The 15,111-nt window shown below is 40.7% G+C and overlaps 1 protein-coding gene across 2 annotated transcripts in view; it reads left to right on the forward strand.

The window, feature by feature from the left end:
- PLEK (pleckstrin) overlaps window positions 1-14,865 on the forward strand; it is a 25,183-nt gene extending 10,318 nt beyond the window's left edge. Inside the window, exons 2-10 of one of the 2 annotated variants that reach the window (XM_053938356.1) lie at window positions 986-1,097; window positions 1,626-1,781; window positions 6,884-7,065; window positions 8,079-8,170; window positions 8,957-9,141; window positions 10,361-10,465; window positions 12,102-12,185; window positions 12,844-12,913; window positions 13,752-14,865. In XM_053938356.1, the coding sequence (XP_053794331.1) occupies window positions 1,050-1,097; window positions 1,626-1,781; window positions 6,884-7,065; window positions 8,079-8,170; window positions 8,957-9,141; window positions 10,361-10,465; window positions 12,102-12,185; window positions 12,844-12,913; window positions 13,752-13,891 (1,062 nt within the window). In that variant the 5' untranslated portion in view covers window positions 986-1,049 and the 3' untranslated portion in view covers window positions 13,892-14,865. Of the gene's footprint in view, window positions 1-957; window positions 1,098-1,625; window positions 1,782-6,883; window positions 7,066-8,078; window positions 8,171-8,956; window positions 9,142-10,360; window positions 10,466-12,101; window positions 12,186-12,843; window positions 12,914-13,751 lie in introns of those variants that run through there. The other variant, XM_053938355.1, reaches the window with a different exon arrangement.
- Window positions 14,866-15,111: the final 246 nt, after the last annotated feature.

The following is a 15,111-nucleotide window of genomic DNA, read 5'->3' on the forward strand; positions in this document are numbered from 1 at the left end:
TCACAGTTCTTGTCAGACTTCTGAGTAAGACTTCCTTCAGAGAAGGCTGACACACGAGAGTCATATGGAGAACAGGAATTTCTGTCTGTGAAAGAAGTCCTTTTTTAGGGATCTCTACACTTGGCAGAGGTGACAGATGGAGTCACCCTGGGCTCAATCAACACTTATCTGAATGAGCTTAGATGCAAAAGTGACCTGGAATCTTGTGCTTGGAAGAACACCATGAATCTTGTGCTTCAAGACACCATGAAGCAGCCTTTTACTGCTTGCCATATACCCCCACTTTCTTCTATATGGGGAAGAGGGATTGTGACTCTGGTATTTATTTAAAAACTATGGGTTTGCCTTGTTTTTTCCCAAATAAAGCCAAATAAGCTTTGCAGCAAGTAAAAGATGCTTGTAGAAAGCATTTTGTGGTCAGTGCTTTATGTAATGCACGGGTCTAATCCATTTGACAGCTGATGTCTTTGGGAGGCCTCAGCATCAAAATCCAAATCCTGATAAACAAATTTCTTATGTCAGCAGAGGGCGCATCCTCGTTTACCGGGTGAGGGTCCTCCACCTTCCTGCCAGACTCCACGTGCTTGCCCTCAGGGAGCCAGGTTTGGAAGGCAGGGTGAAGTGAAAGCACTGATGCGTTGGAAACCTGTCTCTGAAATCATTTGGCACACACCAGGCAGCAGCACCACGCCCTTTGTGTTGTTTTGGTAGAGCTTATGTATTTGTAGAGCAGGCCCAGTTTCTTGTGGCTGAGCACTGAAGTGCTTATTTAACTTCCCAGGACCCTGTCATCAAGGCTGGCTGTATTTGATACGATGGAGGGTTTTGTCAGGCTGTTGTCTGTGCTGTCAGAGACAGACTATAAATACACATGCACTTCTGCATTTCCCTATCTCTCACTCTGTAAGAGGAAATGGGCTTGCGATTAGCATTGAGAGGAACTTGTGAAATGACACAGCTGTACTGTAAAAACACCATCCCACAGCCTTTGCTGCCAGAGGAACTCAACAGCCAGCACTGACAGAGCCAAGAGCAGGATTGCCCAAGCCATGGAGCGAGAGCCAATGCGCATAAGGGAGGGATACTTGGTTAAGAAGGTAAGTGGGGTAGTTTTGGACTGAGTGGAAGAGAAAACTAACTCTGAACAAGTTGGGAAGATGTAGGGAAACATACTGTGGAATCTTGGCAAAGAGGTAACAGGAAATAGCCACACCCTACTCAGTGGCACCTAATTGGGTTAAACATCAAGGAAGAATAGTGAGATTAAAGAGATCACATCACCTTGGCCTCCAGACAGTGTGTGGGGCCACAGGCACATCCAGTCTTTGGGAAGACTCTGCTTCAGAGTCTTTTGTAGTATAGCCCTAGGATAAAGCCTTGACTTTTATTTAAATCCACAGTGGCTTTCACTGGCAGAGCATCTACAAGGGGAAATAAATGGTGGTCAGAAATATAACAACAATGTTTAACTGCATAGTAGATGGGTGAGGTGGTGGCATGTTCCCCTTGAAACACAAACTGTAGTTATTTTAGCATCAGTCAGACACTCCCTGGAAGCTCACATCTTCCTCGGGTATCACATGAAGAGTGCTTCATTGAACATAATATGTGATTTATTGATGCAGGGCAGCATGTTTAATACCTGGAAGCCAATGTGGGTTGTGCTTTTAGAAGACGGAATTGAATTCTACAAGCGGAAGGCTGATAACAGTCCCAAAGGGATGATCCCACTAAAAGGAAGCTCTATTCACAGCCCATGCCAAGATTTTGGCAAAAGAATGGTATGTACTTTTTTTATAAAAAGAATTAACAGTATACTTGTACTTCTGGAAGCACTGAAAAGGCAAAAGGGTGGTGGCTGCAAATTCCTGGCACTCATCCTAGTGGCGATTCTCACTTGCCTTAGGAGGTCACAAGCAGGCTTGGAATTGTGCACTATTTGAATTCAGAACACTTCAAGAGGAGTAATTCAGAAAGCATTTGGGTGGTTGGTTGGTTGGTTTTTATTAAACTTCTGAGTCTCTCAGAGAACAGAAATAAATTTTATTAGTGTTAAGACATTTTGCAGCTGAATGGCAACAACTCCTGTATTAAATGTAAATCTAAGTGCCACAGAATAAAGCTGTGGGAAAATATTTTGTGAGCAGGAGAAGCATTTATTTTTTGTCAAGGAACAACAACTGGCTTGCTCAGACAGGAAGGAGATAAATGCTGTCACACATATATTTTGTTACAGGGTTCCTGAAAAATAGTTTTTGGTAAAACAGCGTTTCTCATATGAGCAAAGAATCATATCATTAGTCATTTATTATTTTGTCAACTCAGTTTCATCAAAAAAGGCATGACATCCCCATGAATTCCTCTGACAAAGGGGTCCCCCAGAATCTGGAACATTATTCCACCACAGTTTAAAGAAATTTACCACAGGGATACCTGACTAAAGATGGAAGTCTCTGTGAGAGTATTAGAAAAATAGAAAGTGTGAGAGATGGCTGAGACGGTGAACTTTACTTTTTTCTTATAAGTAAACTGAGGAAACTTAAACCTGTCCTTAGGTTTTGTAGTAAGTGGAATCAGGATCCCTTGTGTCAGATTTGGACCTGCTGGCTTTGCTTTTTCCTTCTTTTCTTTCTTTTGCTTTCTTCCTCTCCTTTTTTTTATTAAAAAAAAAAGGGGGGGGGGTTTGGTGATGTTGGGTTTTTTTGTGTTTTTTTTTTGTTGCAGAACTCCATATTTATATGAAAAAAAAACACCTGGATTCTTACTAAGTCTTTTTAGACTTACATCTGTCAAGAGAAAGGGCCTGTTAAATTCCAAGCTGTCTTTGAGACAGTATAGAAAAAGGATGGGGCAGAGAATAAAGATTGCTGTTAATCCTGTGCTGATTATGTTATTAACAAGCCTCAGCACAACACTCCTTACTCTATACATGAGGTATGGAGGGTACTATGCAAGAGTATCACAGACCTAGATTATAATAGTAGAAATTAAGTTTTTCTCACAAAGCATTCTTCTCCAAACAGTTTTGTGTTGGAATTTGGCTTTTTTCTTTAACTCTCAGAAAGGCACTGCCATCAACATTGTTTCACAGTAGTTGCTTGAAAATGTCGGTAACATATTTACAATAAAGGAAAAATAATTCACTAGCATATGTGCATTCAACAAAGCAGGCACAGAGTTCTGAAGTGTCTGATGTCTGCTGAAGGCAGAGTAAGAGAGATCCTCACCTGCCCAAAGGATTCCTTTGGGATGCACCAGTCTCAGAAGGTGCATTGTATCTGTATGGAAGGGTGACAGTCTCTGAAGATCATTCCTTTGGCTGCACTGGGTTTTCTGCTATGCTTCATTTTACTTTGGTTGTTTACATAGTGAGCTTTACATTATGTTTCACTTTAGTTCCTGGGGTCTTTTCTGAGGGATAATAAAGACAAAGAGAGACCCAGGGGTTGAGGCACCCAAAATAGCTTTTCATAAGTGAGATTTGCTGCAGGGTTTGCTGAAGTCAGTGGAAATAATCCAAATTACTTCAGCAGGCACTGGAGCAGATCCTCCGTATTGAGGTTGGTGAGATTGTTCTGCAAGTCCATAAACTAGTAGCTCTGGAGATGGATTTTCTCTTAAAATTTCAAATAGTCAAAAACTGAACATGTTCATTCACATGAGCAAAGCTATCACCAGGATTGTTCTTACAAGTACTGCTCAGTATGATTAAACCTAAGCTCCCACATGTATTCCTTGAAAATGTAGTATCTTTATTTTTACATCTTACATTTTACAGCTTTACTGGACTGCTGAATTCAATGTTTCTGCATTCTGTTCTGGCTTCTCACTAGTTACATATCAAAGCATACAGTTATTCCTCTTATGGGAATTACTCTGGTTCTGAAGTTTATATGGCTAGAAGTGAAAGTATATTTTTAGGACAGGAATTCTGCATGGTGAATAGTGGGATAATTCTCATTGGGTCAATTTTTAGTCTCATTTGTCTGGGCCCAGTTTGGAGCAGGGCCTATTGGGCCACAAACAAACTTCTGTATTTCTCTGGTTAAATTTTTGAATCAGCTTGTGTATCTGCACCAGGACTTCATTTGAAAGCTGAGAGCACATCACCAACATGCTTTGTTTACTACATCATTTGCAAAGTGCAGGTGTTGAGGGGAAAAGAAGCAATCTTGGATTTGTTAAGCACAGATAAAGGCTGTTCAGAAGGGGCTGCAACTGTATATTTTGAGATTATATTTCAAAATGCATTCACCACTGTCTGCTGTCTTTGATTTGATGTTTGATCATTGCTTAATGTAACATAAGTTTTGATATTCTTCGGCTTTTTCCATTTCCCCCATGGTTTTCTTGTGGACAGCAGTTTGGTTGCTCATAGTTAGATTCATCTCTCCCAATTTAAGCTTTGTAAAATGTTGGCATTTAGTTTAGTCTAATGGTCTAATTTTCTCAAAAACGCAACCAGATATACATCAGAGGGAGGCTTGGTCACATCTAGGATTGGAGACTCAACCTCTTTACCAATTTCAGAGGAAGCCTGGAAGTCTGTCTAACTTACTGACCTAACTTTGTAAATGCTAAAAAGAAATGGCTTTGCCAGTCTTTTCCATGAGCTGAAAATGAAAACTCTTCTTAGCATTTCACTTAGCATTTACAGGGACACAACCCTGTATGTTGCCTCTCAGCTCTTTGAGGAGGCTATTTTTTTCCTTTGGCAATAAATCTCATCAATGCTTTGGTATTTCATTCTGTTAATCTGGGGTGTTAGCTTGACTGTTGAATATTGGGATTTGGATAGATCTGTCTGTTTGCTTTTGTCATACACTGTACATTGATTTTCAGTGTGTAGGTCTTTCCTGCATAACAGAAAAGGTGAGTATTGATGGAAATATGAACAGTGTAAGATAAGAAAAGGCTACTTTTCTACCTGAGATGGACTTTGAGGACTTGTTGCTTTATAAGTTTCCAATGTATCTTCCATGAAATTCAGTTGGACTTCTGCACAATTTCAGGGTGTCAGAATTTTTCCTGTTGGCCATAGTTTGGAAAATGCTTGTGAGGGGTGTTCAGAAATGTATCCTTTACAAATGTGGACTTCAGCAGACTCATTCAGTGTGTTGATTTCACTGATGTAAATTTGCTGCTCTTTGAGAGTAGCCTTTGCTTTCCTTGCTCTAATCAAGTCATGCTGTTGGCTTGTGGCTTATCTTGACATTTTTAGACACCTGCTGAGTCAGAACCTGTGATATTTATATTAACAAAATTACAGAACAAATTAGTGTCACTCATGGGAAGATATATTTTAGAGGAACTGGAAGTCTGAGTAATTAGTCCCAGATTTTCCATCCAGAAGATCACTGGATGGAAATGAGTTCAAACAGTGTGAACTTTGTTGGACAGTTTTGGGAGTTTGTTTTTTGTTTTGATTTGGATTTTTCAGATTATTGTTATTTTTTTCTATTTACAACTACTTCTAAATGATCTATTCTCATTTTTTTGGGAAATACAGTCTTTCTATTGTTGCTAGTCTGTTTAGATAGGTGATCCTAAGGTGTGGCCAAGGGTTGGATGTATCATCTCCCTACTAAGCCATTAAATGTTTACTAGGCTGCAAATATACTCAGGTACTCTCTAGTGTATGACCTTTTTTCCACTTGTGAGTCAGTAGCTGAATATGATGTGGGGTATTTTTCCTTCTTCAGACTGTTCACGTGTCTCTAAACATTAAAACAAATTTACATCCGTTGTAAGCCTGCAGGGGCTGAGTGCTTCTGATGCCTTAAGATTTTAACTTTCATATTTTTCTGCTTTAGTGTATAACTCTAAAACTCCATATAGAGTGTTAGTTACTGTCTTCACATTTTGGTCAGACAAAACGATTCTTCTAGGCCTGCAGCTCAAAGACACCTCACTGTCCCAGGTCCTGAAAGTATAAATAAAAGTAATTGGGGGGGGAAGCAAACTGGGGGTACAAGACTTCATTACCTGAAGCTGTAATTGGAATATTAACCCCTGATATGTAAATGGACCAAACTTATATCTGTTTGAAAAACTCATGACCGTTGTCCATCTTGGCTGTAGCCCCTTGGAGGCTTCTGACTGCCCAAGGTGTACCTATTGAAAGTCTTCAATAAATACCCAATTTTATTCTTTTAATCTTGTCTAGCCTCTGTTCCAGGTAGCCACTCCAAGGAATCACTTCAGCCTTTCAGCTGTGTTGAACTTCCCAGCAAAAGTTAGAATCAGCAGCTGTACTGGTGCCGCACACTGTCGCTATTGAGTCAGAAATGCCACGGATAAATGAGTGCCACGCTCCACGCATTCACAGAAGACTAAATCACTTTATTAAGAACCCATTCCTTTAATACTCTAGTTTGCTACAAGTGGACCTGATTGGTCCTTTAATTAAAACACTGTCACCATTGACTAATTAAGAAACCATCCTTTTGGTAAACATATCTCCATAACACATTCCACATGTTCGCAACACCACGTGCAGCAAGTTAAGATAAGAATATAATTCTTCTTATCTTTATTATTCTTACAATTCTTCTCTCTGAGCTTCTCACAGCCTTTCCTAGAACAATGCCTGGGAAAGTTGTCTGTTTCACTCTGTGACCAGAGAGATGCCACCACAACACACCTTGGATGTGCTGATGATGTCAGGATCAGTGACAGTGAAGTAACAAAAGGATTCAGTTATGTGCAGTGCTTGTTCATGGCTTTCTTCAGAGTTTCTGTCATTTCACTGTGTCTCTAAGGCACTTTCCAAAGTCCTTAGGCATAGGTTGGCTGTATATTGTGGTCGTACTAGCTTAATTGTGCCCAACTGGCTATGCCAAAGCAACTTTAAAAAAAAACCTCCCATAATTTATTATTCCAGTTTGTCTTCAAGCTCACTGTGGCCAAGCAGCAGGACCACTTTTTTCAAGCTGCCTACCTGGAGGAGAGAGATGCCTGGGTGCGGGATATCAAGAAAGCAATTCATCACATAGATGGAGGCCAAAGGTTTGCCAGAAAATCCACAAGGAAGTCCATCAGATTGCCTGAAACAATCAATCTGAGGTTTGTTCTCATAGCTCTGCTCCCCCATTTACTTCCATCTGCACTCAGTGTGTCAGACATGTAACCTTGGTCAGGAAGAACAATGAGCCTGTCTGTCCATGGATTCTCTCACAGCCCTTTCAGTTTGTACAATGTGTCAGAAATGAGCTGGCAATCAGAACTGGGAAGATCTTTTTTAATATACTATCATTTAATGTACTATCATTACCAAAACATGCTTGTTTATCAAAGATTTTTGCTGATAAACAGATTTCTGGGCATAATGGAGTGAAAGAGGATGTGCCAGCCAAAGTGTGACTCTTCCAGGAGAAGCATTTTATACAATAAATCATTTATTACAAAAAATATTTTAGATCTTTTGTTTGCTCTCCAAAGAAATGCTGATTTTAGCTTAGTTTATGGATGGTGAGGGGACTGTGGTGCCTGCCAAAGAACATGAAACTGGCCAGGAGAGAAGAAGAGATAAAAGGAAGCAATCTGTTAGTACTTTTCAAAATCAAGCATGACTTGTTTTCTGCCTCTGAGTTGTAAATAGCAAGATAAAAATGAGCCTGAAGTGTTCTTATAAGACAGTAAAACTGCACAGGGCCAAGATTTTCTGAGAGCCTGCAGGCTTTGGGACAGGAACAGGTTTTCTGCTCAGCCCAGGACCTTTGGGTGAATACAGAGCACAGCAGTGAACCCTCCTGCTGGGGCTGTGGGGCCCTGTGAAGGTGCCTCAGCTGTGGGTGTTCTTCTCTTCACGCTATAGTCACCACAAGTAGTTGCACTCTCAAAATAGGGAGATGTGGTGAGCCCTTTGTGCACTCCACCCTGTGCTCCCACAGCTGTGAGGTCATGTAGTGAGACCTCCAGGCTTTGCAGCTTGAATCTTTCAGGAGATGAAACTAAGCCGTGTTACAGCTCTGCAGAGAGCTGAACATGAAGCCCCCATGAATGACAATGACATTGTTGTACAAACCGGCAAAACCTTTTTATTTGCTAACAGTTTCTGTGGTTCTTTTTATGCACAGTGCTTTGTACCTCTCAATGAAAGATCCTGAAAAGGGAATAAAGGCGTTGAAGCTGGAAAAAGATAAAAGAGTGTTCAATCACTGCTTTACAGGTAAGGAGCTCCTGTCCCTCTGTTCTATACAATAAAGGGAGCACAAAGTTGAAAAGCTAAATGGATGAATCAGCGCTGTAGAGCACAGAGAAGTTTGATATTTTCTTGACTAACCCAGGAGATGCTAAAAGGATATATCTTGGAAAAGTGTTCTGTTATGGCCATGGTAAACAAAGGAGAAGGATGAAATTTTACCAGTGTCAGAAAGATTGAAGTAATCTTTTGAGTAGATTGTAGTGTGAAACACTTAAATACAGAAGAATTATTCCTTTCTGGATTTTTCATCACCAAATGGTGTCCCTTTGTAATTCCTGTTTCTCTCAAAGTCAAATCTATGTTTGTGCTCAAAAACACATGCACTTGAGGACACTGCTTAGGGGTGGACATGGCAGTGTTGGGTTAATGGTTGGACTGATGATCTTGGAGGTCTTTTCCAGCCTTAGTGATTTCCAACAGCATTACATTAGCAGCATAGCAGCCTGGATGCAGGCTTGGCTATCCTCCATACATCCCCAGTCCCTGTCTTTGAGGCTTCCCAGCTCAGCCCTGCATCCCCTCTCAGCTTTCTTCTGGTGTTTGAGAGCTGTCCTGGCCCCTGCTATCAGCTGGAAAGGCTGTACCTCACTGCATGGCCAGGAACCTCCCTGGATTAGCTCCCCATGTTGTTGCTATTAACATTTTTCAGGAGATTGATGAATACATGGAGTAGGCTTGTTTCCTGTGTACTTTTAGGCTTCTTCATGTCTGTCTTGGTTTGTGGCTGATATTTTGTTCCTTTGTAACCAGGCACCTGTGTGATTGACTGGCTGGTGTCCAGCAGCTCCGTCCGAAATCGCAAAGAAGGTCTCCTGCTTGCCTCTTCCCTCTTGAGTGAAGGCTACCTACAGCCTGCTGGGGACACATCCAAGGCAGCTGCCGAGGGACTGTCAGACACCCCCTTCCTGGATCTCAGTGATGCCTACTATTACTTTGTGAGCATTGTATTCTGCTTTTTTATTGTCTCAGACTTACTGATGCTCTGCTTTTCTCATGCTTCTTGCTAGGCTTCTTAAATCCTGGAGGAAAGATTGTACAGAAATGGAGACATCTATCTTAATTGTCTTTTTCCTGTGATCTCAGAATGAGCCTGCTCACTTTAATACTCAGGACAGATTTTTTTTTTCTGGCACCTTCTAAGTGTGAATTGAGTGCTGAGACTAAGTGTGGGAAATGAATTTGTAGAGAATTCTCATAGCGTGATAGAAGGCTCCCATCTTTAAGCTGGGTTCTTTTTAACTTAGACTTTGTTCCTGGTAATTGTATGGATGACCAGAATTTAACCACCTGTTTCCCTGTTGATACAGTGGAAGAGAGTAAATCATGATCACAGTGCTTCACAGAGTGGCAGAAGCTACAAACCCATTTTTGTGCAGAGCCATCAAATCTGACTCAGTGTGAGAGTGCACACACACAGCTTGTCTGTGAGCAAAGAAGTAAAAGTTTTTAATATCCCCCAGTAACCTGTCCTGGGTGTCATACCCAGGCTTCTCCATTTATTACTTCATATTCTGTGGCCTGATTTGAAGAACTTGAAATACTACAGTCAAATACTGTTTGAAATATATTTGGCTTATGGATTTACACTAACAAAAAAGTATGCCTTCTATAAAGTGAAAACAAGTAAATTGGTATTACAATTCTGTTTATATTTACCACACAGAATCACTTGGCTTCAGCAAAATGCCTCTCCCACTACTCATTTGTTTTCCTAAATATGTTTGTGCTAGGGAGACTTCACCTGTTCAGCAGAGACACTCCTGGTAAAGGCAGCCTTGTGGCTGCTGGGATGCTTCCTGTAGCAGCCCATGTGTACCCTGCTTGCTTTTGGATTATTTCTGGATTGATTCAATACCAGGAGTGTGTGAGGAGGCCACAGAAAGTCAATGTCTTGACTTGGTATCATAGAAGTGGAGTCCCACCTCACACTGAAATGTGTCCATGGTGATTTGAAGAGCTCCTTAACTTCACTGGGAGGCTCTTCCAGTAAAAGGTTAGATTACTTAACCATAACCATAACAACAACAATAACAATATCTTCTTTGGAGTGCAAAAACCAGCATGGAGGGAAGCCAAAAGATGCCAGATTGGTACATGTACATAAGCATGCAGCAACTGTGTAACTTCTGTAATATTTCTCTTGTGGCCCTTCAGCCAGACAGTGGATTCTTCTGTGAGGGATATTCCAGTGATGATGATGTGGTCCTAAAAGAAGAATTCAGAGGCACAATTGTCAAACAAGGATGTTTGCTGAAACAGGTCAGTGTTCCATCCTGTCACTAGGATGATGTTACATGGGTGCAAGATTACTCTTTCACACTTAAAAGCTTTAGGTAAGAGAGAAACTACCCTATGGCAACTCCACACTTGGCAGGTTTCATCTCTGTCTCTCTTGCCTTTGCACAAGGAACACTTGCTGCAGCACAGCAGCAGGACTGTGGACAAATATTGCAAGGTTAATTGCTCTCACCACAAAATAAAATAGTTGATAGCTTTAATTAGGAAAATGTCCTAACACAGAAGATGTGACAAGTCATTGGTACAATGCAAAACTGAACTCAGGTAAAAAAGCTGCCACTCCTGTGTCCCTCTGGACACACAAGTGGATTCAGTTGCCAGTTTTCATGGACTTTTTCAGCATGCTTGAGCAAAGGAGTTGTTTCAGTCACTAATATTTGATGTGTAAGACAGAAGATAACTGGATGCCTTCATTTCCAGCAAAACTTTAAGCAATACAGTGAATATCATGTTTCCAAGGCCATTGCAAGCAGATATTAGTGAACTGAAGGCAAAATCAGGATTCTGCAATGAATAAAATGGGTCAGGTGGAAGGGACCTGCAACAATCCTCTGGTCCAACCACCTGACTACTCCAGGGCTGACCAAGGGTTAAAGCATTGTTAAGGGTTTTGTTGTCCAAAAGCTTCTTACACATTGACAGACATGGTGAATTGATAACCTCTCTAGTTAGCCTGTTGCAGTGTTTGACCACCCCCTCTCTAAAGAAATGTTTCCTAATATTGATCTGAACCTGCACTGTTAAAATAGTCTTTGAGGGCCTAAGAACTTTTTGGTGGTGCTAACAAATAGTTCTCTTGTTTAATCAGTTTACTCAATGGAAGAAATTAGGCCTACACCTTGCTGCTCTTTTACTCTGTCATGTTCTCACCAACCTAGTTAGTAAGAGCTTCTGTGCAAACAGGAGCTAATTGAGAAACTTGTATTTTGAAATGCCAGAGGAAGTGATTCATGACAGTGTTAGTACACCAGTGTTAGTCTGCACTTGGTCACCCTCAGTGAGTTGTGGGTCACTGCTTCTGCTGAAAATGCTTCCACACCCATCCTTTTCAGTCATAACCACAGGCCATGAGGCACCATGTCCATATTTCTGCCTCACCTTCTCAGCCATGAGCCCTCCAGGCTGTTTAAGCTAGATAAGCTTTTTTTTTTTTTTGCTGTTATCTTTGCAGGGACAGAAAGACTTTCAGCTCATCCTTGCCAATAATTCAAGGTATCTTCCTGCAAGGCACTTTGCAGCCATGTTTTCTAGCAAGCAGTTAAACCCAGTTCTTACAGATCTCACGTGAATGTCATAACTACCAGACTGTGTGATATGTTTAGGGGCTCCTAAACATATGTTGAAGCACCTCTGTTTTGCACAAAAAAAAAAAAAAAAAAAAAAAAAAAAAAAAAAAAAAAAGCAGTTTGATAGCCCAGTTCTTGTGCAAAAGATTGGAATGTAGAAAAGGCAGATTCAAGTCCTACTCCAGTGAGTATTTCCTGTCCAGAATATTCAGGTTTTTTCCCCTTTGTATTTGCCTGTCCTCTCATGTGTGGGTAAGATTTGCATGCAGGTAAAACAGCTCCGTGACATTCCTGGTTTTGAATTTTCCTAGGGACATCGGAGGAAGAACTGGAAAGTGAGAAAGTTCGTTTTAAGAGATGATCCTGCATATCTTCACTATTATGATCCTGCTGGAGTAAGAGAGATTTGCTTTATTTCCCTGTTTGTCTTGAATCCAATGCCTTGTAGGAGTACCTGAATGGAGTATTTGCATGAGAATGTGACCGGGAAGATCAGGCAGGACAGTGGGACTGTTCTTCCATGGCCTAGCCATCCTCTGGAAAAGCAGAGTGAAGGATAGTTTCTGGAGCTGTCAAGTCAGGGTGGCAAGTGCCACCCAGACCTGGGAATAAGTAACACTGATCTGTATTTTCACCTCTTATCTGTCATTAATTGGAATTAATGTGTACTCTCACTTGATCAAAACAAATCAGGTCCTAAGTGCAAATGAACACAATGCAGTAATTTTGCAGTTTATATTTGAGGTATTTGCCATGCTAGGCTGAGACATGGCATCCTTTTTCTTGTGTATTTCTAATGGGCCCATTCCCATACTAAATACTCTGCAGATCCTGAATTCTAAAGCACAAGAGATTGCCTATTTATTTGTAAGCCTTTCTCTTACCACACCCCCAACTCTCCATGTCTACACAGACTGAAGATCCCCTGTTCTCTCAGGGGAGACATACTAAGTAATCAGATATTTTGTCTCCATTCTGGAAATGTAGCCATATGTTAACATGCTACTGGCTTCAGAAGTGTTGCATTTCATTTTGATTTCATGTCCTCCCCAGGGAGAAGAACCACTGGGAGCAATTCACTTGAGAGGCTGCGTGGTGACAGCAGTGGAAGATATGCCAGATAGTAAGGAACCATATTGAATGAGCTCTCTAATAAGTTTTTAAACCCCCCCTTTCAATCTGCCTAAAATCACAAGTGGTTTTTTATTCGAAAGCAATCTATGTACAACAATTCAGTAATTCTAATAACAGATCTCTCTCTTTCTGTCTGAATTACTGGGGAAGGGCACTGTGGTAAAAGTAGCAATAGGAAATCTTGTGTATTGTCAGTACTTTGGGGAAGGCTGGTCAAAAGGATGACACAAACCCTGTGTTAGGATAACTGGCCTTCAGGCAAAGTAAGCTGAGTTTGATCTCTTTAGTTAATGAATTTGGGATGGAAGCTTCATGTTAGAAATGGTTATGCTGACAAATTGTTACTGTCCACCTTCTCTTCCTTCCTAAAGCTACAAGTCGTAGGAACAGAAACAGTGTTGCTGCAAGGACCAGGAAACATTAATTTCACGCATTCTCCTCTCCACAGGAGAGGCTGGCTATCATATCCAGCAAGAAAGTTTTTTGGCATCTCAGAAAAGAAATGAATATGGCATAAACTCAAACATCTTGTTTTCATAGCTGGCAAGGCATGGGAGGGTTTGGGGAATATGATCTGTCTGCAGGATTGCAAATCCTTCCATGATTTGAGGCCAATAAATCAGAGACTCCTGAAGGTGAAACATGCAGATTCATGAGTGGTTTCACTGAGAGAGAGAGACTCATCTCTTGGACCCAATCTTTGTGAAGGCCTGATCAGGCTCAGCTGTAAAAGGAAAGGAGATCCCCTTACAGTGTGTAAAGGAGGAAATATTGAAAGTACAAGACTTTTTCCTCTCATAGCTGACTTTCTTATTTTTTCCCTGTAGCCAAGAAGTATGATGCTGACAACATCCTCTTTGAAATCATCACAGCAAATGAAATCCACTATTACTTGCAAGCAGCCTCATCCACGGAGCGTACAGAATGGATCAAAGCAATCCAGTCAGTTTCTAGGACTGGTAAATGAAGATGATCTTCCAGCAAGAAGACAGACAAATTAAATTAGTTACTCAGAAAAAGAGAAAACAGAATTTAGCATTTCACCAAGAGAAAGCAGTATCACCCCAAAGGGCTTGTGTGTTGGGGTTGAGGACTGGGTGGAAGTTTCAATTCTATAGTGGGCACTAACAAACTAACATTTTTCCACTTGTGTTATGGTAATATTTTACTAAATTATAACATAGAACATGCCATATTAGTGTGTTGCTTAGAGTAATCTGTCTGCCTTGAGATGGTTGTACCTGTTGCCACAGCTGATAGTGGAAATCTCACCATTAACAGGGAACACAGTCGTGTCAGTGACAGAGAGTACTCAATTAATCACCCTCTTCAGCCTGTGATGTGTTTCAGGATTTTCATGTATTTCAGTCTTCTCCAGACAATTTTTACATTTTCTTCTTTACCAGATCTTGTTGCTGCTTGTTCACTTATACAAATAATGCCATAGATATAAGGAAAAGTCAACTCATTTGGAAACCTGATCCACTCCTTTCCGATCTGTCAGCTTTAAGGGAGGGAAGAATGCAGACAACTAAGGAAACACCATGTGGAACCAAGTATAACTCCATGACAGTAGTATGAGGAAAAGTCTCTTCCCACAGTATTTCAAACACAAAGCAATCTCACTCCAAACTCCGTATCACCCAATTTAAACCTTGCCATATTTCTCCACAAGAATCTGCCCCAGGACCATTGTTTCCCTTTATTTAGGTCTCACAAAGCAGATGCTGGGTTGTTAGGTACTGCACTCTATTTGAATTAAGAATCTTGGAAGAGAAGGGAAAGGATGCATGGGTTGGTTACTTGAACTTTGGATTGAAGTGGTTTTGATTAGGTTTTCTTTTTTTAACCTCCAGCAACATACTCAGTCCTTGATTCTGTGCCTTAGCAATATAAGAGAAACCTTGTGCTTGCAACTGAAATAAATATTTTTATTTGATAGTGTCAGTTCACCTGATTATTCCTTGCATTTTTGTCGGACTGTATATCAAACAAACTTCTAAGTCTTAAACTCTAAGGAGGAGTTGAAAATCAAGTAATGTTAGACTGTGCATGTAGGCTGTTCCTGGTACAGACTGATGTTTGAGTGAAGGAGACTTCAAAATCTTTAAAACTCTGTTCATAGATCTAATAAGGTACCTTATCCTTAGGAATTCTTATTGGGATCTCTTCCATCTAAAAATAAAT

The sequence above is a fragment of the Vidua chalybeata genome, chromosome 3, assembly GCF_026979565.1.
Source record: "Vidua chalybeata isolate OUT-0048 chromosome 3, bVidCha1 merged haplotype, whole genome shotgun sequence".
NCBI classification, from domain to species: domain Eukaryota; kingdom Metazoa; phylum Chordata; class Aves; order Passeriformes; family Viduidae; genus Vidua; species Vidua chalybeata.